The 27453-nt window shown below is 41.3% G+C and overlaps 1 protein-coding gene across 5 annotated transcripts; it reads right to left on the bottom strand.

Moving 5' to 3' along the window:
• Positions 1-5: 5 nt before the first annotated feature.
• LOC109461583 (activin receptor type-2A-like) lies at positions 6-27453 on the bottom strand. Of its 5 annotated transcripts, XM_019757957.1 has the most exons (14): positions 27106-27449; positions 14634-14721; positions 14015-14117; positions 12767-12926; positions 11343-11485; positions 10212-10244; positions 8405-8560; positions 7526-7693; positions 3565-3686; positions 3066-3180; positions 2583-2721; positions 1936-2066; positions 1468-1527; positions 6-1255 (listed from the first exon to the last, which is right to left on the bottom strand). In XM_019757957.1, exons 1-14 carry the CDS (start codon positions 27155-27157, stop codon positions 1130-1132), a joined length of 1596 nt encoding a protein of 531 aa, XP_019613516.1. In that variant the 5' UTR covers positions 27158-27449; the 3' UTR covers positions 6-1129. The 5 variants fall into 5 exon arrangements, with proteins under 5 accessions (XP_019613516.1, XP_019613517.1, XP_019613518.1 ...); XM_019757958.1 differs by lacking the exon at positions 1468-1527 and having other exon boundaries at positions 6-1315; XM_019757959.1 differs by lacking the exon at positions 10212-10244.

The following is a 27453-nucleotide window of genomic DNA, read 5'->3' as shown; positions in this document are numbered from 1 at the left end:
TTCCTTTTTTTTGCGCAGAAATCAACATTTTCAATAAAGTTTATCACTGAAAACACAGTCGCTGTGTCCTGCCGCAGCCAGCATGTGAGCGATGCCTTCACAGGTAGCCTGGCTTACTGCTTGAAAATAAACAGCCAGTGTTGACAACAAACTGAATAATCAAAGTGGACAACCTAGCTTTTGGATCAGGTTTCCCAGTAGGCAACCTGAAACTACAGGACAACCTGAAATGTTGATGTGCAGCCTAGTTTTTGGCTTAGGTTGCCCACTTACAGTAAGTTGCCCACAGGCACTGGGCAACCTGAAACTACCGGACAACCTGACATATTTCTGGACAGCCTAGGTTTTGGCTTAGGTTGCCCACTTACAGTGAGTTGCCCACAGGCACTGGGCAACCTGAAAAAAAAGTATTTCGAACCCCGTTGTCTGTCACTCTACAGAGTCGTTAACTCCACGCAAACGACGTTAATTTTAGGCTGATCTACAAGCGAGAGAATCTGAAGAATGTACACTGAAGATGTTTTCAGCCATGTACAGGCGCAGACGTCATCATGACACGTTATATCGTTAACCCCCCCTTCCCCTAGCGGAAGGCGACATAAATATTTACATTGAATTATTATTTATTAGTATTATTTATTTATTTATTTATTTTCCCTGGTCTTATCGCCCGGGCTGTCTGAATCCTTCTGACCGTAAATTCTCGCCATGTCACCGATATTAACCAATCAGAGACAAGGCGTGGAGCTGAGGTATTTCCTGGTTCACAAAGGTCAGGGGTGAAGTCCTGGCCAGGTCAGAGGTGAGTCCCTGGCTGGGTTAAAGGTCGGAGGTCAGAGGCCAATCCCTGGCTGAGGTGTATGTGTGTGTGAGTGTAGTGAGAGAACGAGAGAGAAGAGAGAGAAAGAGAGAGAGAGATTTCTTAAGTGTGATCGTTCGTTCGTACGTTGTCGTATAATTTCCATGCTACCTGAAGGAAGTTTTTTGTACAGAGAAAACCGCCGCCAACGTTCTATATACACCCTTTTTTTGCGGCAGTCTCTGTAGTTGTGTCAGTTTTTCGTGTCGTATCGCCCCCCACCCCCGTCACCCCTCTATCTCCTTCCGCGGTGTCTTGAGATGCGTGTTCTCATAGGCTGGACTCCTTGGGGGGTGTCTGCTGGTTAGCGGTGATGTCCACGACGGGGTTTGAGGTAGTGACGTTGACTGTTCTGCTCAGCTGCACCAGCCTCTCCTCCACACAGCCGGCGGACAGGCGAGCCTCCGCATCGTGGTCCCAACACTCCTCAATCGTCTCGCAAAGGATCTCCAGCCCCTAAACAAACAAACAAACAACAGTGTTACACACTGCCGGCGGACAGGCGGGCCTCCGCATCGTGGTCCCAACACTCCTCAATCGTCTCACAAAGGATCTCCAGCCCATACACAAACAAACAAACAACAGTGTTACACACAGCCGGCGGACAGACGGGCCTCCGCATCGTGGTCCCAACACTCCTCAATCGTCTCACACAGGATCTCCAGCCCCTAAACAAATAAACAAACAAACAAACAAACAAACCCGTAGTTTAACAGGTGCACTCCTAAAGCACAGGCTCTCCAACCCCTACAACATCAACAAATTTTTTTTTGTTTTTGTTATTCCAACATCTAATCCCAAAACGTAGTGACGGCACACTCAACTTTTTTCAACTTATATTAACGCCACCAACACGGGACAATACAATACTCATTTTCACCTGAGCGAAGTGAGGAAAGTCGTGTTAAGTGCCTTTCCCAAGGGCAAAAGGTCGGTGGCATGTCAGGACTTGAACCCGGGACCTCTAGGTTCCGAGTCGTGCACTCTGCCGCTATGCCACACGACCCCACAACAAAACAGTTTGTTTCCTGTTTTGTAATTTACCAACTCAGATGAACTTTCATGCTAAAACCCACCTGATGTTTGAGCCAGGTCTCCCTGAACTGAGGCCGCATCTTCTTGTGAACTACGACCTCCTGCATGTCCTCCAGGGTGGGATGCTGCCCGATCTCCTCCTCAAATGGCAACTGGTACTCATCCACTGGGCCTGTAGAAAATACACATACAAACGTTAGCTTCTACTGTACACTACTGTATGTCTACTGTACATGTCCTACATCTACTACGACAACTGTACATCTCCTGAGATATCAAAACCAGAAGTACCATAACAAGCCTCAAATGGCAACTGGTACTCATCCACTGGGCCTGGGTCAAACATAAACACGTAAACATCTACTGTACAGCTACTGTATGTCTACTGTACTGTACACTACTACAGCTACTACAGCTGCTCAAATGGCAACTGGTACTCATCCACTGGGCCTGGAACAAACAAACAAACAAACAAACAAACATAAACATCTACTGTATAGTTACTGTACAGCTACTACAGCTACTACAGCTCCTCAAATGGGAACTGGTACTCATTAACAGGACCTGAGAATGTTTGGGGAAAAGAAGTGTTAACATGCTGCTAGAGGGACCAAACTCAAGTCACTTCATACTTTTAAAATATACTTTTAACAAACAAATAATTCAACAAGAACAAACAAGAACGTACCGTCTACGGCGGAGCATCGAGAGACGATTTCCCAGAGCACCAGCCCGAAGGCGTACATGTCGATCCTGAGGAACGCGTCCCTGTTGAAGTTGATCGCTCCCTCTAGGACCTCAGGAGCCATGTACCTCCTCGTACCAACCTGGAAACAGAATAAAAACATGGTAAGAATACTCGCTAACAAACAGGCTTCTGCAGTTCCACTGAGAACTGATAGGAGGACATGTTGAAGTTGATCGTCTAAAATGTTTAGAATCCATTAATGATTACTGTATAAGGGATTTAAGTTTAATCAATTTGGAGTGGATTCATTCCTCAAGCTAACCAACATCTATCACAATAGTCGTCCCTCAGTAAGACATCTAGAGCTGCATAGTTCTTGTTTAGAAATTCTATTTAGTCTGACACTTAATCCTTAAATCATTTGAATATCCTTAACCGTAGGAGAAGCAGTTTAGTTATTGGTACATGAAGATGAGTACACACCTGGCCATGCGTGTCCCCACAACTTCTGCCAGGGTCAAACTTCATGGCCAGCCCGAAGTCAGCCACTACCACCGTCAGGTCCTGTTTCAGTAGCACATTTTTACTCTTGAAGTCCCTGCAAACAACAAGAAACAACAGAGGCTTAGACAAATCTTAAATAATATCTGTGATAAGGTCTTTGTTTCAGTAGCACATTTTTACTCTTGAAGTCCCTGAAAAACAACAAGAAAGAAAGGCTCAAACAAACAAACAGAAAAAGTGCATAATATCTGTGATAAAGTCTTCTTTGAAGTGTGACATCAACACTGGGTCAAAGGTATCTGGTAGACGATGTCAGCCCCCGTCGCAGTTCAATGACGTTGATGTCACACTTCAAAGAAATCACGTGACCAGCTTCACTGGGTCAGTCTACTGAGGAAGACCTGAGTGACTGGTCGAAAGCTCTAGATGAGAGAACTTTTTTGTGTTGGACCAAAAGTTTTAACATTAACAAACATACCTATGTGCAATGGCAGGTTTGTACTCTCCGTTTCTGCCCATCACGTCATCGTGAAGATAGGCCAGACCTCGGGCCATGGTCTCCGCAATGTGACACATCTCACTCCATTTCAGCAGGTGGCCCTACAGGGGAAATAACAGGAAAACTTCATTGCAAACTGTCTACAGCAGGGCTCAAAATTCATTTTTGGAAATAGATGTACTGGTGCACCCAACCTAAAAAAATTGGGTGCACAAAAAGTTTTTTGAGTGCACCATATAATATGTGCATAAGGTAAAATAAGTAGAATGTCAGCAAAACTAAATCATGTTTCATTTCTGAAGAAAAGTACTATGACAATGATTTTATTTTATTTTGGACACTTAGATGTTAAGAGTATCCTACTATACTTTGAACATCTTTACATACGTAAACCTACGACAATTGGGTGCACAGTTCCAAATTTTAGTGCACTAAGGTGCACATGCACCCAGTATTTCCAGCCCTGCTGCAGCGATACTATTACTGTATGTTTGCTTACTACATGTATATAGTCTAAAACATCCAGCCACTGTATCAACCTTTCTCTCACAGCTGCCCACAAGATGTGGCAGTTCCAGAATTCACAGCTGGCTACAACGTGTGGCAGATTCAGAATAGAACAAAAATGTACCAAATTTCAAGGAAACTGAAACATTGACTGTATCAAATACAAAACTACTTTAACATATGTGCGCTACTCCAAAACTTATTTTTACCTCCGGGTAGGGATGTATATCCCGAGCGCGGAGGTTTTGTGAGGGAAGACGAAAATTGCGTTCGCACCCGTTTCTCGCGTTTGGGTGGACGGATATGTCTGGGACTTGGTATACGTTTTGCTGTTGGGCTGTAGATGGTGCACGTTGTTTTGGTTTTTTAGTATGTGTGTTTTAGTGCGTGAAAATGATGCGTTTAGACCGCCGATGGACACCCCTTTCAGTGTTGGTCGGGCCTCAGCTTTTGACCTTTGCATGTATAATCACCATTGAGGTCGCGACCACTGATCTGACCTTTCACACAGAGGGGTGTCAGCATTCTTTGAAACTGTTCAGATGTGAACCACATGTGCCGTCAATCAACGTCTCGTGCCTGGTGGGATCGCGCGGGTCGCAGCCAGCGAACTTCCGGGTGGGCCAATGGGTCAGGGGTCAACGCCCTCTTGCGCAATTTCGGATGTTTTCGGCTTGGTATACTGTCTCAGACCTTCTCGGGACTCGGTGTATCTTCTGTTAATGGGCTGTAGATGGTGCAGGTTTTTTTTGTTTTATTGTATATGTGTTTTGGGGCGTAAGATTATTTGTATTTCCTTTTCGTGTCTCGGACACCCGTTACTGTGTTTGTTTACATTATCGCTGGTCGCTGAGGGTCGGGCAGCCAGATTCGCCACGGGATGCCTCCTGTCCTTTCTATTTTTGGGCTCCAGTCGGCTAGGGGGGATTAGTGATTTCACACATCATTTAGCCAATTACAAACATTTCGAAACTTTTCGAAAAAAATGGTATTCGCGCGAATTCACTAGTTAATTCAAAGAACAGTCCCAACATGCACCCAACATTCTGCAACATACATTACAATACCCGGAGGTACAAAATCTACGATTTTCCTTGTTCTTTTTTTTCAACTAAAGATTCTGTCAGCCACTGACGAAAAGTAGTGGACGCTACTTGACACACCTTACAGTTTTCAAAATCTATCCAGTTGCTTGAGTAACTGTTTTCTATAGAATGTGAAACTACTTTTACACATGCACACAGGTCACTGCTCCAGAACATGCTTTTCTTTGCTTGTTTTTCAAACGGTAGGATTTAGACTGGTTTAGACGAAGCTTCGCTCCCAGACAAGAGACATATACACGATAACAAAAGCCGAGGCAAGGTTTGGGACCAGCGTTGGTTTTGGGGCCATGTTTTTACATCAAACACATGTAGAAACATTTCCTTGTTTCTTTAAGACTGAACTAGTTTATTTCTCTGATATATTTTTAAGTTAAACTGGTCAAGAACCTAGTGCAGAGCTGTAACATTTTGGCAACACATTTTTGTTCAGACAAGACTGCTTTTTCAATTAACATGTCAAGAACCTCATAATTTTAGGAGTAGGAAAAAGCCAGAAGACAAGATGAAAACAGAGGACTGGGGGGAAGCTTTGAATCTAACTATTTTTACCTTCGCCAAGAAGGTTATGTTTTCAGGGGCGTTCGTGTATGTGTGTGTGTGTCTGTCTGTCTGTCTGTCTGGTCTGTCTGTCAACACGATAACTAGAGAAGGTCTTGATGGATTGTCTTGATACTTGGTAGGTGGGTAGGTCTTGATGAGACCTCAAAATGATTAGATTTTGGGCCACCTGGCGGCTTGTCATGGTACTGCAGCAGAACTTCCGGTTTTGATATCTCATGATTCAGGAGTAGGAAAGGGGCACAGAATCAAGCTGCAAGATTCTGTATGAACAACTATGTAAGAGGTGCTAGTGTCACGGAAATGAAAAGAAACCTACAGTGGACCTCACTTGAAGACAGAAGAAAGATGTCTAGACTATGCATGATGTACAAAATGACTAATAAACTGGTGGATGTCCCAACTACTAAGTACCTAATACCAGCTCAGAAGAGAACAAGAAATAGCCACGCATTCAAGTACCAGAGTTATCAACCAAGGATTGAGGTGTTCAAGAATTCATTCTTTCCTAGAACTATCGCAGAGTGGAACTCACTGTCACCAAGTACAGTAGGGGCACTGTCAATAGATAGCTTTAAACAATGTCTAGAGCTAGAAGTTCAAGGGTTAGGTGTAACAAGTCGATCGGTGTAATATAGCCAGCTGCCGCCGCGCCGCGTGCCTGCGAAGCTGGTGTGTTACGCCGAAAGGCGGTTATACCGGCTATACAGATACAGATACAGATACAGATTCAGACATGCTAGGGTGACGAAATTTAGATGGTAGATAGCTCTTGTGCTGGGGATAAAGTGACATGAGTTTGAGCCCCCTAGTTGCTTGCTCTAGAACTGCAGGAGGGTTTAATGGACAAATGTTTAAAGGGGGATAACTCAAGAACCGATGGATGGATCATCGTGATTTTTGGTATGTAGGTAGCTTGAGTGATGCTTGACATAATGATATTACAATTATGCAAATATAGATGTAATTTGCATAATTAATGAGGAAATTCTATTTATCAGCTGCATTCCATAATAGGAAGTTCAAGCTTGTGACATATGTTATTAAGAATGAGAGAAACACAGGTAGATATCAATTATGCAAATGAAGACTTAATTTGCATAATTAATGAGAAAATATTATAATTGCATAGTGGTAACTGCCTGGAATTTTATACTTGGGGTGTTTGAAAGTTAAGTTAAGGTGAACATAATTAAACATAACTTATTCAAATAAGGACCTCATTTGCATAATTTATGAGAAAATTTCATAATGGCATTTTTTGTTAAGATAAGACTGTCTTTTGGTGGAGAATATGATCAACAGATATAATTCATGCAATTGAGGATCCTATTTGCATAATTAGGGGGATTAATATATAATTTCTTAATCATAAAAGCTAACATCATTTGGCGAAGGTATGAGATCGTGGAACTCTAGTTACTGACTGAAATTGTGTAAAAACAGAGTCTATACTTTAGTTTACACAATTCAGGGAGTAATGACCTGCGTTTCATAACAGTGGTCAGTAGGTTGTCATGTGGTCCAATAGCTTGTACTACCTTTGTTGGTGACATGATCTAGGTATGTGATACCCAGTATTTTTCTGTAGCATTGTGTTTCCATTGAGAGAATTCTTTTCTGGTGCAGGTAATTCTAATTCTAAGTATCACATTCAGCTTTGTGCAGAAAAAAGGATTTCGAGCCCTGTAATGGCTAAACAAAAACAAACAAATATACCTTGAGATGCCAATATTCAGCCAAACCAATGAATAAACAAACAAGCTTACCTTGAGATAGTCGGTGAGGGATCCGCGCTCGTGGAAAGCGGTGATGAGCCAGAGTTCCATCTCCAGCCCGTCTCCGCGTTTCTCCACCGCGATGAACTGTAGCAGGTTCTCATGTTTCATCAGCTGGGTGGTGAAGATATCCTGCTCATTCAGCCACGACGCCTTGTCCTAAAACACACGATAAAAGCAAGAAGGTATGTTTGTGAGACATTTATCCAGATGATGTTCTTTTTTGTAAGAGACAAGAAGAAGTGGTAAAGATGTCCTGTACATTCAGCCAAGATGCCTTGTTCTGAAATTATGCAAAAATGGTTCATCTATTTCTATACCACAAAGTACAGCAGGGGCATCCTCACTGGACACTTTTGAAACTTACCAGGAGTAATATGTGCTTTCCACACAGAAGCAAAAAAGCTACCAATACTTTTAAAATGACCATATTTTCTGGAGCTTGAAGGCTTTAATCAAAAGTTTACAATATGCAAATAGTACCTGTAGGGGAAATATCTTGAGAGTGATGTTTTCACTGAGAAACTGAGTCTTCCATGCAGCAAAACAAGCTACAAATACTTCCAGAAACAACCATATTTTCTGATTTATTCTCAAGTTCACAATGTAAACCAACGATTAGCAAGGTTATTTTAATGACCTCTCGACCCAGCCTGATCCATCGATTTTGATGCTCAGTTGTGTATTATATGTTACTTTTGGTTATTTTGTTCACTGTTGTTGGTGTTTATGTCTATCTGTACAGGGCACGCCTGTAAAGCAGTATATTGTACTGAGTGCACCTACCCTGTATAAAGAAAACAGAAATAAATAAATGTTACATCCCAGGCTATTGTTTGTTAGCACTATATAAAAAAAAGTGTGCCATACCTGTAGTGGGAATATCTTGACAGCGACATATTCGCTGAGTAGCTGTGCCTTCCACACAGCACCGAACCGCCCGCGGGCTTTCACCTCCAGTAGCTGCAGGGGGCGTAGACCCAGCAGGGGGGAGGGGGGCGGCGGCAGGGGGTCCTGGGTGGGGATCTGGGGGGGGAGAGGTTAGACATTAAGTACAATGATAGAAACATACACATAGACAAATAGATTCAAATGTGTACACAAACTGCCAAACAAACACTCACTCACTCACACACACTGACACTCATGCGTGCACATACACTCACACACACGCAGACACATAGACAGACACACACACACACACACACACACACACACACACACACACACACACACACACACACCTTCACACATATACAGTTGTGTGCCCTTATTGCAGGTTTAGCATACATAACCAGCTTTAATATTTCACACCAGTTACAAAACTTCCTCCATCACCCCTCTTTTTCCATCATTGCATACTCAAAATACAGTCTGCCTCTACGCACAGAAAAATATGTGCACAAAATCACTTTTGGGCTCGAGGACTTCTTTCAAAAGATATAATCACAATGCATACTTATTTCAAATTCAATATTTTATACATCATCTTGCATTGCAAAAGCACACTGAAAAGATTTTATGAAATCAATGAAGTTCGTAAAATTGGCATGGAATGACACGTGACCAAAATCATCAGTACATTCACTACAATAGAAGAAGACCTTTGTATGACAAAGCTGAAAAAAAAAAACTAGCAGCATATTTGGCCCCACCAATTTAATGTGTTGGTTCCTTGATTTGAAAAAAAAATAACACTGAAAAGCACATCTTTGATGATCCAAGAACCAACAAATCAAATAGCTGTGACCTAAGCCAGTACTTGCACCAGCATAAGAAAAACATCAGCGCAAAGGGTAGTGCTGTGTACCAGTTCGCTGAACAAGTTCCGGACTTATAAAAATGTTTAGGTTTAAGTCCAAAAAATCCTGGATGTCTGGAACCAGTTCCAGACTTACAAAAATACAAAATCATGCCACATTTCCTTTTTCGTTCTAAACCACCTAGGTCTCCCAGATTGAAAAATTTGCGCTGCAAAGTGAAGAAAACATTGCCATTTGGCATTGTCATGTGTCAGTCTCCGAACATTCTGTGGCCATAGTTTCACTGAGATGTGTTGTGCAAACAATACATCTTGGTATGTTGCTTTTAAACCCTGGTAGCGCAATGTGCACCACAAAATGTTTGCCAACGTGCAATTTTGTATATGCCATGGGTTTAGTATAGTAAGTCCGGACCTGAATCTAAACCAAGCCTCAAAATTAACTTCCTTTTCTATTGTCCCAGCACTGTCCTGATAATAAATTTCAATTATCCTGAAGTGAGGATGAACTGTCCCAACCTGTTTTTCGGGAAGTATGTATGAGTATGACAACAACTTGAAGTCAACTTTATTTTGCTTATGTTCTGACTCCCAGGCACGCTATAATTGCTGAGTACACAATTTAGTTTTTTTTTCCGGAGCCAAAAGCCGGGACGCATGCCTGATCAACAAAAGGAGGGTTGACATTCTGATGATTATTTTTCAATTTGTCCCAAAAATGTCCCAAAGTGACTTTCTAGTTGTCCCAGCCTGAATTTTAGTGGCCAGTGGCCATCGAGCCCTGTAACCCTGGACTTGAATCCAGACCTGAACCTAAACATGAGTGTAGGTACACAGCACTAGGCGAGGGTTGAACTAGCAACACGGACGTTTCACAACCACAGAGCCAAGCTACGAGAGTAACGTCAGCCCTACCTGCACATGCTCAGTCTTGTGCCGAGTAAAACACTGTATGTGTGAACAAGCAAAATCTTAGTTTTGCTTCACTTCTACAATTTTCTTTATATCAAAGAACAAGCAATGTCTTAGTTTTGAACAAGAAAAATCTTACTTTTGCTTCACTTCTAGTATTTTGCTTTCATCAAAGGAAAATATGCTTTTTCAAGTAGCTTATTATGTAAAACACTGTGTGAACAAGAAAAATCTTAAGTTTTGCTGCCGTCTAGTATTTCTATCTGGCACCTGCCATGTTCGGGTGTCAAAGATTTTTGTAATTTTTTTTCTTTTTCATTTTTTACTGCCTCTCTTAAGACCTTGAATCTGAACTTCAATTGCTATCTTCAAGCAAATAATAAAAGAAAGGTTTCATCATTTTTGGGGGCACTCATTTCATAAATCTGCTATATACTAGGAACGTAGTTACATAACTCAAATATCTAGGTACCCAGTAACCAGTGGTTGATTTAAACTTAGTCATTATATTTCCAATAGTTTCTAAATAATATCAGCACTCTACCATAACTTCCCCAAATTTTGGGTGCACAAAAATCCTTCACTCAGTATTTTTTTATAGTAACAGTCTAAATATTTGTCTGGTAATAATATTATAACTTCATAGAATTCATGATATTTTCAGTACTAATTAAAAGATCATTCGACAGTTTCGACCGTAACTTTGGGTGCACAAAAGTGCACACTACACCCAGTACACCCCCCATCTCACCTGTATGTGTTCAGACTTGTGCCCTTTGTACATGTAGAACATAACGACCCCCCCCCCAGTATCTTATCAACAATCCAAATATTTTCCTGATATTGTAAAACTAAAGAGAAATACACATGATACTTCTAATACTTTCTCAATAATTATATCAACACTCTACCATCACTTACCCAAATGCTGGGTGCACAAAACTACATGACACACCCCGTATCTTTTCAAAATTTTCCTGGTTGAGTAAAACTTTGCAGTCTACCATTACTTACGAAAACAATTTCGATGTACAAAAATCCTTCACCTAGTATCTTGTCAACATTCTAAACATTTCCCTGCTTAAATAAAACATTGCAATCTACCATAACTTACCAAAAATGTTGGGAGCTCACCTGTATGTGTTCAGACTTGTGGCGTTTGTACATGTAGAACGTGACAGCCACCACCAGAGCGATACCACAGATCGGGAACAGGGAGTACATCAGCGATCGGAACAACTCCGTTTTGTTGTCTATCGGAATCGTGCGCGGCGTTTCTGAAGTAAAAATCAACAAATATTAACAAACAAGAAAACAAAACAACTACAGTGGTAGATATACTTTTTTCAATGTTCTGCAACATTGCAGATGAGTGAACATTTTGTTTTGCAATTTTCAAACACTTGCAAATACAAGCCTCCACAGTAAGACTCTGATTTAATGTTTGTTTCTTATGCCAAAAAAACAGTTACTGAAGCAACTGGATATGATTTTGAAAACATCATATCCAGTTGCTTGAGTAACTGTTTTTTTGGCATATCGTATTACCTGGATGTCTAACCTTCATCGACGTGTTTGTTTCTTACTTTGATGCAATGATATGTGATGCTGGCTGTGTATATGTGATGTTCCCACTGAATCAAAATCATTTGTACAATGATTGAGTCAAAATTTTAAAATGTAGGAACCTTGTTTTCTTTGGCCTGCCTTGTTTTTTTTCACCCGCTCGCATTAGATTTGGAGTCTGCGGAGGACATCATCCATAAAATTTACTTGCTGTGGCATTACAAACAGAACCAACAACTCCAGTTGCTGTGGCCTAGGCTGTAGCTTGCACAATCAGCTTTATGTGGCCTTAGATGACCTGGCACCTCAGCCAGTAACACCCCACATTCTCACTTTGATCCCGACTCTGGGATCACACCAGGGCTAATACAGCCCAAATGTTGTCTGTATTTTTACTCCAAACTGTGAAACAGACCGGCCTGTGTGTGTGTGAGCTGGCTTCACAGCTGACTTTAGCTGGGCCTGTTTTTGCAGGCATTAACGTGCCTTCCTAGTGAAAATACTTGTTTGGATAACAGTCTGGCTAGGCTAGGAAGGTTCTGAGTTATAGCTCGAAAATATTACTTTTTTCTGCAGTGTAATTTTTGGACTCAAAGGCAAACAAACTGTAGTGCAGGTAAAACTTGTCTGGCACAGGTAATTTGGACTGCAGGTGGACCTAGTGCAGCAAAACCACATGTAGTGAGTGAACCTGAAATACCATTTCCTACATTTTGAAGGTCAAAATCTTATTTGTTACAGCTCTACCTAAAAGCCAATGGATGTAAATCATTACTACAATACTGACTGGAAAAAAAAACACAAAATCCCCTTTCCCTGATTAAAACACAGCATAAGGGTTCAAAATCACCCCACAAGGCCTCCCTGCACTCTGCAACTTTTTTTTACATACCTGCTGTAGACCTATCTGGCTGTGGGATGGGGATATGGTCAAAGTGTTGGTTACACACACACACACACACACACAAACAAACACGCAAACACACCCTTACCTGCAGTAGACCTATCCGGCTGTGGGATGGGGATGTGGTCAAAGTGCTGGTTACAGAGATTCCCCTCGCAGCAACAATAGAACATCCCGTTCTCTGGCTCTTCATCGTGCTCATAACACTCGGACTTGTCATAGCAGTCATTGTCATCCAACCAGCAACCCTGGAACAATAAAAACAACTGTCTGGAACTGAACCTAAACCTCTGGACTTGAATCCACACCTGAACCTAAATGTAGGTTTAGGTATGCAGCACTAGCAAGAAGTGTGATATAGTCAGGCTAAATTGTATTACATGTAGCTACAGTATCCAAAATATTCAGAGGCAGCTATCATTCTTTGAATAGCCTGAGAGCAGTGAACATTCAGGAACTGTCAGTTAAACCCCAAATATTATTCCAATAGGAGCTCAGCATTCTCTGACACTATGGAAACCTGTCATCACAGCCTCCAACACTATAGTAATAGACAGTTCTCAGTCTAACAATAGCTGGTCCATGTTAGTACACATATAAATCTACAGGATCAACATATTTCTAATTCTCCTGACTTCGAGTCTGAATGAAAGGTGTTACGCTATGAAGCTTCTAGGCACCTGGCCAGTGGGAGAGCAGCAAGAAGTGTGATGTAGTCAGGCTAAATTGTATTACATGTAGCTACTGTAGCCAATATCTTCAGAGGCAGCTATCATTCTTTGATCAGCCTGAGAGCAGTAAACATTCAGGAACTGTCAGCAATACTCAGGCATCAATGTACTCCTGTCACTCCACACTTCCCAATCTGACAAACTTCCAATAGCTCAGGACGGCAGCCTTAGCCTTCTGAACACCGGGCAGAGGAATACAGATTTTGCAAGGCTTATTGTACATAGCAGTTTGACATGGGTTGGGTCAGAGTTCTTAACAGTGTTCAATAAAGCAGGCTGTCAGCACAGAAATCTGAGCTAATATTTCTGGGCTGTTTTGTGGATGGCCTGTGCTTCAACTATTGGGCTTTGAAAATATGCTTCAAGTGTATGGCATCAATTTAATTTCATGGTTCTGAGATTTGTGTTGTTTTTTTTTCATGATTTTGACCTCCAATTCCATCTTCCTTTATGTGGTTTCACCATCCCTTTAACTGTGACTAAATGACTACAGAAACACATAAACCAACACAGCGAAAACAAAACCTCAAGTGGTTTCAACTCTATTCTGCAGGCAGGTCATTTTATTTGATTGATTCACTTATGTAAAAGACTAACGATCTCACCTTCTTGACGAGGGTTATGACGTTGGACTCATTTTTCCAGAGCGCGTAGCAGTGACTCCTCTTCCCTTCATCCTGCTGCTGCTCATCTTTACACGTCACAAACCTGGGGAGGAGTCATCACTCATCAGCAACGGTACACCACAGTGGCCCAGAAATACTTATTTTAGTGAGTAAAGAGGTTCTTTTTACACAACCAAGTATTTTATTCACATTGAAGCCCTGGCCTGTTTTTTTTTTCAGTGCTTAATTTTTCTTCTGCAATGCAGAAAATGTCTGTAAAATGCAGATTGCAAGTAGATATTTCTAACATTGCAGACATATGCTGAATTACAACTGACTGTGAAATGTACTAACAAAGAACTTCAAAATATTATAGTAAAAGTTCATCTGTGTTGGTAGTTACATGTTTAAAGTTATAACTTTTGATCCAACACAAAAAATTCTCTCACCTAGAGCTTTTGACCAGTCAAACTTCAAAGAAGCCACGTAACAAGCCCCACTGGGTCAGTCTACTGAGGAAGACCAGAGTCATTGGTCGAAAGCTCTAGGTGAGGGAACATTTTTGTGTTGGATGAAAAGTTTTAACTTGAAACAACTACAAAACATGATGAGTACAAACCTGGCTGTGGTGTTACAGTTCTCCTGTTGTTCATTGCACTCTTCATAGAACTCACACATGGTGTCCACCGCAGCGCACAGGGTCAAGCCTAAACAACACACAGAGAAACGTTTGTTTGTTTGTTTGTTGGAGCTTAAAGGCATCTCAATAAAATCTCAATTGCAATACACAACGCAATACAAAATGCATGACGGGGAACAACGGACGTTAAGCCGTGCAGTGAGTGAGTGAGTGTGAGTGAAAATGTGTTTGGATTTCAATGTCCTGTTTGTATGTTTGTAAATTGTGTTTAAACATTTTGTTTTTAAACCCTCTAACTGTAGATTTTCAAGTTGTATTTGTATGTACATATATTTTAACACTCTGACCTACATGTCTTTTTGTGTTCAAGCCATAGAAGCTTAATCTCAAAATGGGGCCAGAGGGCATCCCAATAAACCAAACCATCCTTCGGTTCTGACCAATATAGAAACAAGTTTTACACTTGATCAGGAGACGACAAATCTCACTGACCTATCAATGATGTTTTTATACTGTGTTGAACATTTTGCTTTTAAAAACCATGGAAGCTTAACTCAAAATGGGGCCAAAGGGCATCCCAATGAACCAAACTGTGCTCCGGTTCTGACGGATTTAGAACCGAGCTCCAAACTTGATCTTGTGACGACAAATAGGTCCAATGGCAGCCCCCCATTCCTACCACAGGATCCACATGACCCCCCGCTCACCCCCGCAAAAAACTCACACTTGAACTTCTGCCAACTCCCACAGGGCTGGAAATACCAGCCCAGAAGAGAACAAGAAATAGCCATGCCTTCAAGTACCAGAGTTATCAACCAAGGATTGAGGTGTTCAAGAATTCGTTCTTTCCTAGAACTATCGCGGAGTGGAACTCGCTGTCACCAAGTACAGTAGGGACATTGTCATTAGATAGCTTTAAACAATGTCTAGAGTTAGATGTTCAAGGGTTAGGTGTAACAAGTCATTTGGTGTAATGTAGCCAGCTGCCGCTGCGCCGCGTGCCTGCGAAGCTGGTGTTATGCCGAAGGGCGGTTATACCGGCTATACAGCTACAGAACCCCCAAAAAAGATACCAGTACAAAAAAGAAGGCCAGACGAAAAAGCCTAAAAACACACCAAGTATAGGTCAAAATATTCCCAAAACTGAATTTGGAGCCCTGTCCCCCTATCCCGTGGCACAGGCATGCCAACCCTGCCGACCATAAAAACCAGAGGAACCAGCCCGGCCGATTTACATACCAGCCCTGGCAGGGGGCACAGACAAGCCTCTTGTGTAAATACACTGCCTTGTGGGCTGCACTTGTTGCACCAGTGAGAACTGGGATTAGGCCACAGCAAGTAAATTTTATGGATGACATCCTCCGCAGACTCCAAATCTAATGCGAGCGGGCGAAAAAAACCAAGGCGGGCCAAAAATAAAACAGGTTCCTACATTTTGAAATTTTGGCTAAATCATTGTACAAATGGTTTTGATTCAGCGGGAACATCACATATACACAGTCAGTATCACATATCATTGCATCAAAGTAAGAAACAAAACATTTAATCAGAGCCTTTTCTTGTCTCCTCTCTCCTCAATCTCTAGTGATCCAACTTATACAATACAGTTTAGCAAGTAAAACTTGCATGGCATTTTCAATGTCAATTTTGGAAAACTGATCGTACAATGTTTCATCACTCGGGTGTCAGATCACAAAGACAGAAAAGGTCGATAAGCTCGAAAAATTCTTGTGACATGTCCCTTGCTGGGGTCCACACAGAAAAAGGTTGGCAGTTTTTTCTAGGGTAGGTTGGGAAACAGGAAACACAACATTTCCTTCCCTAGGCCTTAGGGTTTGGCAGGTCCCTGGCATGTGTGGACTTTTGTGGGGATGGGAGAAACTTCCGGACTAGCACTGGCAAGGACAGGGTTGTCAAGTCATTGTCATAGGATTATGACTTGCTTATTAAAATAATCATTGACCAAGGACGTACTCTGGGTTTCTGTGTGCTGTTCTAGAGGCATGTGTGGACTTTTGTGTGGTTGGGAGAAACTTAGCACTAGCTTAGGACTAGCACTAGCTTAGGACTAGCACTGGCAAGAACAGGGTTGTCGGGTTATTGTTACCAGATTATGACTTGCTTATTGGTACAATCATTGACCAAGGACGGTAGACATGGTATTCATAGTAATATGGGTTTCAGTTTGCTGGGCGAGAAAGCATGTGTGGGTAGTGTCAGGCTCATAAGAGAAACTTATGCTCTTGCAGTGCCAAGAAGGGTGTTATGGAGTTATTATTACACTTACAGGATTATGACTTCCTTATTCAAATTCTCTAAATGTTCTACCCGTAATACGGTATGTTTGCATTCACTAGTTTGGAGGCAATTTCAACTTCTCCAACATCCAAAATTAAAAATTTTAAACAAGAAATACAACAATATTATTGTTTTTTCCTGACACATTCAAATATAGCATACAAAAGAACCACTATGCACATAATTCTACATAAATGATTCCAAGTGCTGGTATCTTTTCTAAAATTCAAAAAGATTTGTCTGAAAATCATAGGCACGTACTTCAAGCCCTAGGAAAGTTCTAGATGTCTGGGAAAAAGATTTACACATTGCAGGTGTATATTGTTGTAGGCCTACCCCCGTACCCCCTACCATGTACCCTTACCTCAGTCACCCCTTCTCAGTCAAGGTAAAACTATACATAGCACCGTTTCAAGATTATTTCTATAAGAACCTACATTCTTGGACATCTTTACCTTTCCATGACCCAAACCCTAAACTTGTAACCCTACTTTTCTTGAAACATAAAACAGTGGTAGAAATCCTTTTTTCAGTGTTCTGCAATATTGCAGAATGTTAAAATTTTCTTCTGCAATTCATAAATATTTTCTGCAAAAAGTACACATGTAAAAGTCCTGATCTCAACCCATGGCAGATACTGTTATACAAAAAGGTGATTTTACACGCAATTTGAAAGATACCTGCAAAATTACTTCAATGTATCTTATAAAGTGGTAAGCACAAAACCATTTTACACATATCCTGACTTTTTTTCAGTTTGCAAAAATTGCAGGTTGCTTAATTTTTCTTCTACAATATTGAAATTGTCCCTGCAAAATACAGACTGCAGATAGGTAATTTCTATTGACATATAACACCTGCCTTAAGAGATATAGAGAGGGGAATAACCTTTGAGGGTAAAGCTGTTGACTTTACATAAATCCATTTTTTATGCAAACTGACAGATAGAGGGCAACAACCTCTGCAGTCAATGACCTACTGTACTTGAGTTGGGACTTCTGGAAATGTATGTCTGGAAACGATTTAGAGCCAAAAGTATAATCAAAGACAGGCCTATATTATATAAATATTTAAACTTCAGTCGTGGTTTTAGTTTCACTTTTTATGCGGCAAATTCTTGATACCTCGAGCATGTTTCCCTAGTATGACTACTGTAAAGTAAAGAATTGTTAAAACCACAAATTCAAAGCACCATGAAAGTCTCCAACAGTGATATAATACCAGCATGTAAGTTTCTCGATTTAGTAGTATGCTTTACAATATGGGTTCTCATGATATGTTTGTCACAGATTTGACCACCTTTAACTGGGGAAGGATTGAAATATTGTGCGCATAAAGCATTTGCACTTCTATCTTTCATCAAAGGCTGAGAAGAAAGATATCAGATGCTGTCTGAAAACATTTGACTCTTCAAAGAATTTATCCAGTTGCTTGTACTAGTTAGAATTCTGTAATGTTCTAATCGGACATCTAACCTTCATCGACAAATTAGAGCCAAGGTGCCTAAAAGGTACTCTACAAGCAGAGGTTTGGGTTTGGGGTTATTTTTAGCGTGTTTTAGACTTTTTTTATTGGGGTTTCTTTTTTGCACTGGAATTTTTTGGGTTGGGTGAAAGAAAAATTCCAGTGCAAAAAAGAAACCCTGATAAAAAAGTCTAAAAACATGCTAAAAATAACCCCAAACCTCTGCTTGGAGAGTACCAAAAGGTCCTGAAATTGTAACAATCACTTTACAGCCTTAAAGAAAGGACATCCATTATAATAAAAACAGCTGTTTGCTTGGATAAGGATCAGCTAACCACACAAGAAACAATACCTCCACCCCCCTAAGAACAATTGAGCTAATCTCACAGATTAAGATCTCGGCTCCACCTTCCTTTAGAAGTGGCCTCTTGAGAAAGATTAAGGAGTTCACTGGAGCCAGGTAATCACTTGTTGATTCTCAGATTGAAAAAAAAAGTGTTTTACTGCCTAAATAAAGGGAAAACAAAGCCTGAAGACCAGGTTTCAGGGCTGGAAATTCTGGGTGAATTTGCACCTTAGTGCACCCAAAATTGGAGCCGTGCACCCAATTTTTTTCTGTGGCTGCACCTGGTGCACAACACATGTATATCATGCAGGATGTTCTTGGCATCCAAGTGTCAGAAAAATAATAAAATTTTTGATGTAGTACTTGTTAAAGATTTTGAAGTTAGCTCCCATTTCAGATTCAAACTCAGAAGAGGAGCAGTAAGATCTGTAATAAGGTTTTGTTTTATATGGTGCACCAAAAAAATTTTTTGTGCACCCAATTTTTTAGGTTGGGTGCACCAGTGCACCTATTCCCAAAAATGAATTTCCCCTGTACTGCCTAAATAAAAGGAAAACAAAGCCTGAAGATCAGGTTTATGCCTTGCTGTAGATCTACTCAGTTTTACGGAGCAAATACAGTCATATTCAAGTTTTCCTCCCTGTGCTCTGCTTTTAAATTTTATGATGTCTGCTTGCTACAGTATATAGTCAAATTCCAAGCCTTTCTATTACTCTATTCAGACCTGTGATTATAAAGATTTGAGTTGTACGGCCAAGTTTCATATGTAGTAATATATCAACAAACAGGACATGCGAGTCTTTCATGGATTCTTTTTGTACATCATAATACATTTGGCCTCTGATCCGATCCCATTTCTAACAATGGCTGTTTACATAAGCCACAAATTCCCCCTCTCTCGGCGATGAAAACATTTAGTAATGGAATAAAGGAAAAACGTAAACATCCTTCAGAAAAGCTGGTCGCTTTGCCAAGTGCGTAACAGTAAAAAGTTCAGTGACCTATCACTGACGTGTTAGAACCTAAGCTTTATGTATCTACAGCCAAAATGTCCCTAATTAGTAATTATATATCAGGGCTTGAAATACTTTTTTCTGTATACGGTATTACCTGTACTAGAGTCCACCATTGTCTGTATGATCATAGCCTGAAAAATTGGCACTATGATTGCAGCCTAAAAAAATTTATATGATGTACTTCAGATGTAGCCAAAACAGTCTCCTCTGCTGCAAAGCATTGTCTGATGTAGCTTTAAAAACAGACACTCCTGCAGCCTAAAATTGTCTGTATGATGTAACCTTGACCTTTTGGAGTTTATTTTCTGACTGTTAGCTCTATGCCAACAACAGCAATGAGAAGACAGTAATGTTTATTTAAGCCTCCAGAAATTTCCTAGTCTCTTTGAGTGAAGCCACCAAAAATGTAGAAGAATCGTTGTTGTAAGTCACTTGAAACATCCACCTGCCATTTGTAGTATGTAAACAACTTGTAGTTTCATTTTGCAAACTGAAATATTCAGTCTCATTACTATGAATCACATATTGCAGAAGAAAAAGGAAGGAAAGAGTATTTCCGACCCTGAGGCCTAGTAATTACCGGTTAAGCCCCAAACGAGGAATTTTAATTGCAAGGCTGTCGATGTGTTTGTTTGAAGAAGATGTTCAGGTAACCGTAACCAACGGATATATGTGCCGGTTAGGTCATTGGAATTTCCACAGGAAGGCCTAGGGAAAAATGTTGTGTTTCCTGTTTCAGTCCCGAAAAAATTAGGGTCTATCAGGCTCCAGAAGTGCCAATTTTTCAGGCTATGATCATAGATTCATAATAGGCTGAATAGTTAGCCTGGGTTCCAGACCCATAGCACACTGGACACAAATATCTCAGTGAGATATTTTGTGTCCAGTGTGCTTTGGGTCTGGCATCCAGGCTACTGAATAGTAGACTGCAGAGGAGTCTGATTTTTGAGGCTATATGGGCTGCAGAAGAGCCTGATTTTGTGGCTACACCATACAAACAATGGTGTGACAAACCTGCAGTTGCTACAGATGAAAGTCGTGATGTATCATTTTGCTCTGAACAATGCCCTTTGACCTAACCTGACAGGGCATGACCTGTCTTTGTCTCCAGCTTTGTCATGTAGCAACTCAAGCTTTGTAATGTAGCAACTCGAGCTTTGTAATGTAGCAACTCAAGTCAAAAGGAAACCCACAAAAGGGCAAGCAGCTGCATTTTGGGGTTGGGGAACTACCACAGTTCTAAAAAAAAAAAAAAGAAACAAAGACACAGAAATTCCCAAATCTTTAGAGGCCTTAGAAAGAAAATGATTTTCTATCACTTGCCACATACAAATGATACATGTAGGAAAGTAGATGTACGACAAACATGTAAGAAAATTGATTTGAAAGAAAATCAATTTGAAAATGTTGTAAACACACCAAAAAGGTGGTTTATGCCATCCAGTCATCCCTAAACCACACATGTGCATAACACTTCATACAGCTTCAATACCAATGAATACAAACATCTTTTATTGTCATTCACTGTATCTTTCGCTTTGTAAAGTGTCTTTCCCAAAGATACAATACTACAACAATGGGATCTGCCTGGGATTCGAACCCAGAACCTTCGGAGTCAACAACCCTAAGCACAAGACCACACCGTGGTTTCCAAGACTCCCCTGCCCTGCACCTGTGTGGGTTACACGCTCGAAATCTTTTCCCGTCAGCCCAAGTTCCTGATCGGACCTGGGGAGAGAGTGCTTGCAATCTAGGGGAGGTCTGGGGATGAATTTTGCATCTTCAAGTCCATAAAAACACAATTTCCCACATTTTGATGTGGTCCTTCTGATATTTTTTCACATTAATACCCAAGATTTTTGCCAACTTTTTCCATCAATATTGACGGATTGGTTTAAAAAATTTTTCTATCACACGCCACAAAATTCCTGCGATTGACAGGAAAAACTGGTGCTGGCCAGAGCCCAGCTCCCTTGCACCTGTGTGTTTCACACGCAATCCTCCATACCAAACTCCCGAAGACTGCTGACACTGTGTGACAGTTCGTCCTGTCATCAGACTCAAGGGCACTGAACCTCACCTCACACCTGCACAACTACACGCCAAAAAAAGAAAAGAATTCAAGCCGCATGGAAGAATCGAGAAACTTTCACAGTGTGTCTTGAACACTGTTGTTTTTGAGAAGAGATATTGTACCAGAGTAAGAAATTGTTACTCCAGCAACTGGATAGGTTTTGAAAACTTTTCGTCAGTGATTCAAAAGTGGTGGATGCTACTTAAAATTTCTATACAGGGAGGGGAGCAAAAGACATAATACTTCGAATGAAAGCTCATCTGTGTTGGTAGAATACATAGTTAAAGATGCACTCCTGACGTCATCACGTTTCCGACTTCCGGAAAGTCAGCGATTGCATCACAAATCTGACGAAGGTTGACGGGATCAGCCGAAAATTTATGGTGAGTTCTCCTTATTGTGTTGGAACAAGTCAAACTCTTTAACTAGACATAATACTTGATAATGGTAATGATCAGTTTATGGTGTAGAAGCAACCATGAAAATAGCAAATATAAAAGTCTTATGAAAAAATCAGGACTTACAATAAGTAAAAATGATGAGATTGTGATCATTTTTGAAGTTTGTTTATTCACGTGAAGCTCTCAAATTGACCTGCAGGCCGCTTTTCAGTGAGGTCACCAGGGAAGAGGCAAGGGTCAAACAAAATATATTCCAAAGTTCAGTTTACGTCGATGAAGGTTAGACATCCAGGTAAAACGATACGCCAAAAAGCAGTTACTCAAGCAACTGGATATGGTTTTGGAAACGGTCAGGCGTTTCAAGTAGTATCCACTAGCTTTCGTCGGTGACTGAGAGACCAGAGGAGAAATACAGGAGAAAGTTCAGTTTAAGTTGAATGTATTGGGCAACTGTCTGTTGTTCAAGTCAGCTTCCTCCTTAGCTTGGGTAGCAGAAAGGAATTCAGGAAAGCCTTCCGGTGAGTTTTTCCACCTGCACTGCCGACTGTATCCATACCAAACACTGCGCAAGTCTCTCCACTTACACACTGTTTATCCACACAGTCCTGACCAAGTCCCAGCCAAAGATTACTGTTTTTTCTCTCTGCTCGAATGCATTTCTGCACTCCAACCAAAAACACACCCGTTTGAGTGTCTGTATCTGTATAGCCGGTATAGCCGCCTTTTGGCGTAACACACCAGCTTTGCAGGCACGCAGCGCGGCGGCAGCTGGCTATATTCTGGTGATTTTCCTACTCAAAATAACAGACGTGTAACATGTGGAAAGAGTGTTTTCTAAATCTTATATTGAAAGTTTGTCCGTGTTGGTATAGAAGTCATTATGAGGAAAGTTTTGACTGTAATTTCCAACACAAGAAATTAACCAACTCTGCTGGAGATGCAGTGAAAATGCAAACATCAAACCTATGCAAATATTTTACACTTTACAGTAAACATACATCGGGTCAAGAGTAAGTGCTTCTGTGATACTGTAAATGCATTTATCTTTGCTGTGTTTCTATTCTGTAGTAGGAAGGAAAAGGATCTTTTGCATTGCTTGTTGAAGATGGTTGAAACAATTTTGTAGTACAGTAGTATTAGTTACAAAGAGGTCAAAGCGAAAATCACGAAAACAAAACTGCCACAAACATTCCAAGACCTACAGTGTTCTTGGTCGAACAAGGAGGCACCTCAATCTGGCATGACCTTGACATGACCTTGAGGGAGTCTACTCCTTCCTTTTCTTAAGGTTCTGCGCAGCTGCAGCTGACACAATGGCCAGGTGGGTATGCTAACCTTGACCTTCTACATAACACACTGACACATTTACAACTTACTCCTGTTGATTCAGCTTTGGGAACAGTTTGGTACAGTTTGAATGAAACAATGGAGACTGTTTTTAACAACAGAGCATGGAAAATTTGTGGTCAACCGCAACATAACAAGCTGTGAAAGAATTCTTTCTGAGGGGGGAGCATGTGATACTCAAAAGTCAAGATAACGTAACAAAAATTTGCCTATCTCTATCATCGATAAAGACACGATTTATTTCACTTCATTACCCCAGAACTATCGTAGACTGGAACTCGTTGCCACCAAGCACAGTTGGGGCATCATCACTAGAAAGCTTGAATAACTCCTGCAATTGAATGTGCAAATATTGAGTGTAACAAGTCGTTCGGTGTGATATAGCTAGCTGCCGCCGCGCCGCGTGCCTGCGAAGCTGGTGTGTTACGCCGAAGGGCGGTTATGCCAGCTATACAGATACAGAAGCTGGAGTGTTACGCTGAAGGGCGGTTATACCGGCTATACACAGATACAGAAGCTGGTGTGTTATGCAGAAGGGCAGTTATACCGGCTATACAAATACAGAAGCTGGTGTGTCACGCCGAAAGGCGGTTATACTGGCTATACAGATACAGAAGCTGGTGTGTCACGCCGAAAGGCGGTTATACTGGCTATACAGATACAGAAGCTGGTGTGTTACGCCAAAAGCCTGTTATACCGGCTATACAGATGCAGATACACTAGAGAAAGTGTACATAACTAAGTTAGTCAGATATGATTTGGCTTCAGGACTCCTACATGTAAGATAAAACTTCCGCTTGCAGCTTTGAGACAGGTTCAACAACCCTTGGACAAAAGCCAGCACTGAAACATGACCGGGCTGGAAATTCATTTTTGAGGATTGGCGAATAACTTAGAAGTCTAGGTGCACAGAGAAAAAAATTGCTTGAAATTAAGTACAATGTCACCAAAACATGCCAAAACAGTTTCTACCATAAAGTCTAGCTTCAGAAAATTGCAATGCACCCAAATTTCAAAGCCAAGTTTAAAATTTTGAACAAGCAATACAACAAAGGACTTAGTATTTTTCTGACTCTTATAATATATGTCAGCAGCATACCAGTGCTGTATACCAGTGTACAATAGTACCTTTACGTACATAACCCTACATGAATATCTAGATGTATCCGCACTGTAAAAAAAATTAGATGCAGAGCTCCAATGTTGAGTACTGTACACATAAGTACATATTATGCACCAAGCATTTTGAGACCTGGTAAAGCTTTTTACAACACTTAGACCAAAACCGAGCAGTGAGGAAATGTCGCGAGTTTTCCGTGACACTTTACCTGGCCCATGTCACCAGCCTGCTTTCTCGTGTTAGACTTTTAAACTCCCAACACAAATATATCAACACTGGGTCATTCATTCACCTGTCAGAAATCCATGGGTCGATTGCCATGAATAGTACCAAGTACTCAGAACTTATTGCCTTTCTGTGCTTGCATAAACAAATACTAGCCGGGCTGGAGGGATTAAATTCACACAGGAAGAGAAACCATCCATGAGAAGTATAACTAACGGTGGCATGGCCTCCTGTGATGCAAGCGCTAACCCGTCAAAGTAAAGAGGTGGATTAACGAACAAATAAGTCCTGGCGAAAGGCAACTATTATCAAAGACAAAGAAATATGATAGCTAGGGTCCATATAGGAGCATGACTGGATTCAAGAATCAACTGCTCTTTTTACAACCTTCTAATAACCCGAGAAATCAATTAAAAGAAAACCTTCAATCAAAAATTAGAAGTAGAACACTACACCACCTCCTTGTGATGTAATTCCCATCTTGTCAGTTTTAAAATTTAGGGAATTCTTCTTAAAATCGTGAAAATGTGTGTTTTTCACCAAGTTTGACCCCTTCTACTAACCAGTTCTAAGATTGCAGCACCACTTTGTTCTAAATTTCTAGGGAGAACTCTGAATCGAACTTGACCTCTCAAATCGTCATTCCTGGTTTCGAGTCTGTTTAAGAGGTTGACCTTGCCAATATTGGATAAACTGTTCAAGGCCAAAGAGCTTTCTTGTTTTCTGATGCTCCACCTAACCCTATGCTTACTCTGGAGTAAGTAATCATTGAGTTTTTTCCTGTGCCACAATATCCCAATGACAATCCACTTGGCGTAATGCTGATTTTCGTTTATTACATTTGCAAAACATTCAGTCGAGGAGGGTGTTGGCATTGTGGACATGGCATTTTGGAGGGACTAGAACTTAAAGTAGAGAGTTACTCGGTGTTGTACAAACATTGAGACAGGTTCGGTCTACACAAAGAACCCTTTGAGCAAGGTAGAAAGTGAAGATAAGAATCTGATGGAAACAAAATACACCAGACGATCTCTAACGGACTGAAGAAACTGAGCCTGCGTGCTTGCGCTGTAGCCTCTACCAGGCACCGCGGATCGCTGGAAAAATAGTAGAAACTGGCCGAAATAAAGGGATAGTATACCAGAGAAGATCCAGGGTCGCAAATTGGAGCTTCAAATTATGGCCCTGGATCTATCCCTTTATTTCGGCCAATTTCTACTGTTTTTCCAGCGATCCGCGGTGGCTGGTAGAGGCTACTTGCGCTGAGGAAAAGATTGGTTTCCCCTAGCGTGGTGCCAGGCAAAGCCACGCTAGCAAACTCCACGTGTGGTATGAAAACTACACAATAGCAACACCACAAATCACTGTCATACAAATGGAGAATTCACTTTTTTTAAACAACAACGCTGCAAGGACAATACCCAAAATTTGGGGCCATATCTTTGCAGGAATTTTCGTTTTGTTGGGCATGAAATTATGCTTGGATGTCTTATCCACGTTCTTTCATCAATCACAATAAACCTTGGGTCCCCGGGGAGGGCACTTCGCATAATTCCTGCAGGCCAGCGAAAAACCCAGCAACTCGCAAAATTAGTCTTGAAAAATCCCTGCAAAAACTCTCAAGATTGTCTTGTGGATGGTTAAGAATTAGTTTGTATGATCTTTGTTTATCAGATGCACCTATGAACGTAAGACAATCCTAAGGGCTTTTGAGTAAGATGGCAAATGATGTTTTCATAGATCAGCTTGGCGGTTTGATCAGAGGCAAACGGTGTATTCTTGATGAGTGTCCCAGCATTTGTGTCGAAGTATGTTGGTGTATTTGACCTCTCAACCCACAAACTTCCCACAAGAGCGGCTCAGCGCCCTCCCACAAATTCAACTCCTACCCGTTTCAGCCCGTACATGGAAGGGGGATCTGTTTAAGGGCAGGTTTAGCGGGGTTTTAGGGCGATATTGCCGGCGTTAGCGCGGCGCTGTGGTGTTTAGAAGGGCCGATGGAAGGCCGGAGAACGAACTGACAGTAGTTATGATGATGCGAGTCGATTTGGGCCCTTATAACCCTACGATCGCCCCAAATTTACCTCAGAAAACGGATTTGTTGTGTTGTAGAGTGTTTTGTGAGCGGTTGTGCGTGGAATAGAGGAGAGGAAAGCTTACCTGCGGCGTACAGAAGCAGCCCGACTCTGAGCCAAACGCGGACACAAGTCATGATGGCGATGCGCAAATCAACAACACAGATTTTCCCCGGGCACGGATCGGGTCCGCTCTTGCGATCGCGCTTCCCCGCAAAAATCCTGCGATTCCCACGGTCTCCGGCCCACGCAAGACGCCGAGTAGGTCTGTTTACAGCCGCCGGGGGTTTAGTGGAGCTCCTCGGCCCAGATTCGGCATGAAAACACGCAGTGAAGATGTCCAATATTTGGAAAATTTACAATTTGGGGCTGTCCAAAATGGCGGCTTGCCCTCTCTGCCACACACATTTACAAACAAAGGTCCCGGATGTGC

The sequence above is a fragment of the Branchiostoma belcheri genome, unplaced genomic scaffold (genome assembly GCF_001625305.1).
Source record: "Branchiostoma belcheri isolate BF01 breed outbred unplaced genomic scaffold, Haploidv18h27 scaffold94, whole genome shotgun sequence".
Classification (NCBI taxonomy): Eukaryota; Metazoa; Chordata; class Leptocardii; order Amphioxiformes; family Branchiostomatidae; genus Branchiostoma; species Branchiostoma belcheri.
This window is presented reverse-complemented; position numbering and strand designations above follow the sequence as displayed.

What these genes read in the sequence shown, in the direction of transcription:
- LOC109461583 (XM_019757957.1), bottom strand. Translation starts at nt 27,157, where the DNA reads ATGACTTGTGTCCGCGTTTGGCTCAGAGTCGGGCTGCTTCTGTACGCC. An exon ending in TCATAACCCTCGTCAAGAAG is followed by an intron (nt 12,927 to 14,014) that starts GTGAGATCGTTA and finishes TTATTGTTCCAG; the next exon opens with GGTTGCTGGTTGGATGACAA. An exon ending in AGACCTGGCTCAAACATCAG is followed by an intron (nt 1,528 to 1,935) that starts GTGGGTTTTAGC and finishes TTATTTGTTTAG; the next exon opens with GGGCTGGAGATCCTGTGTGA.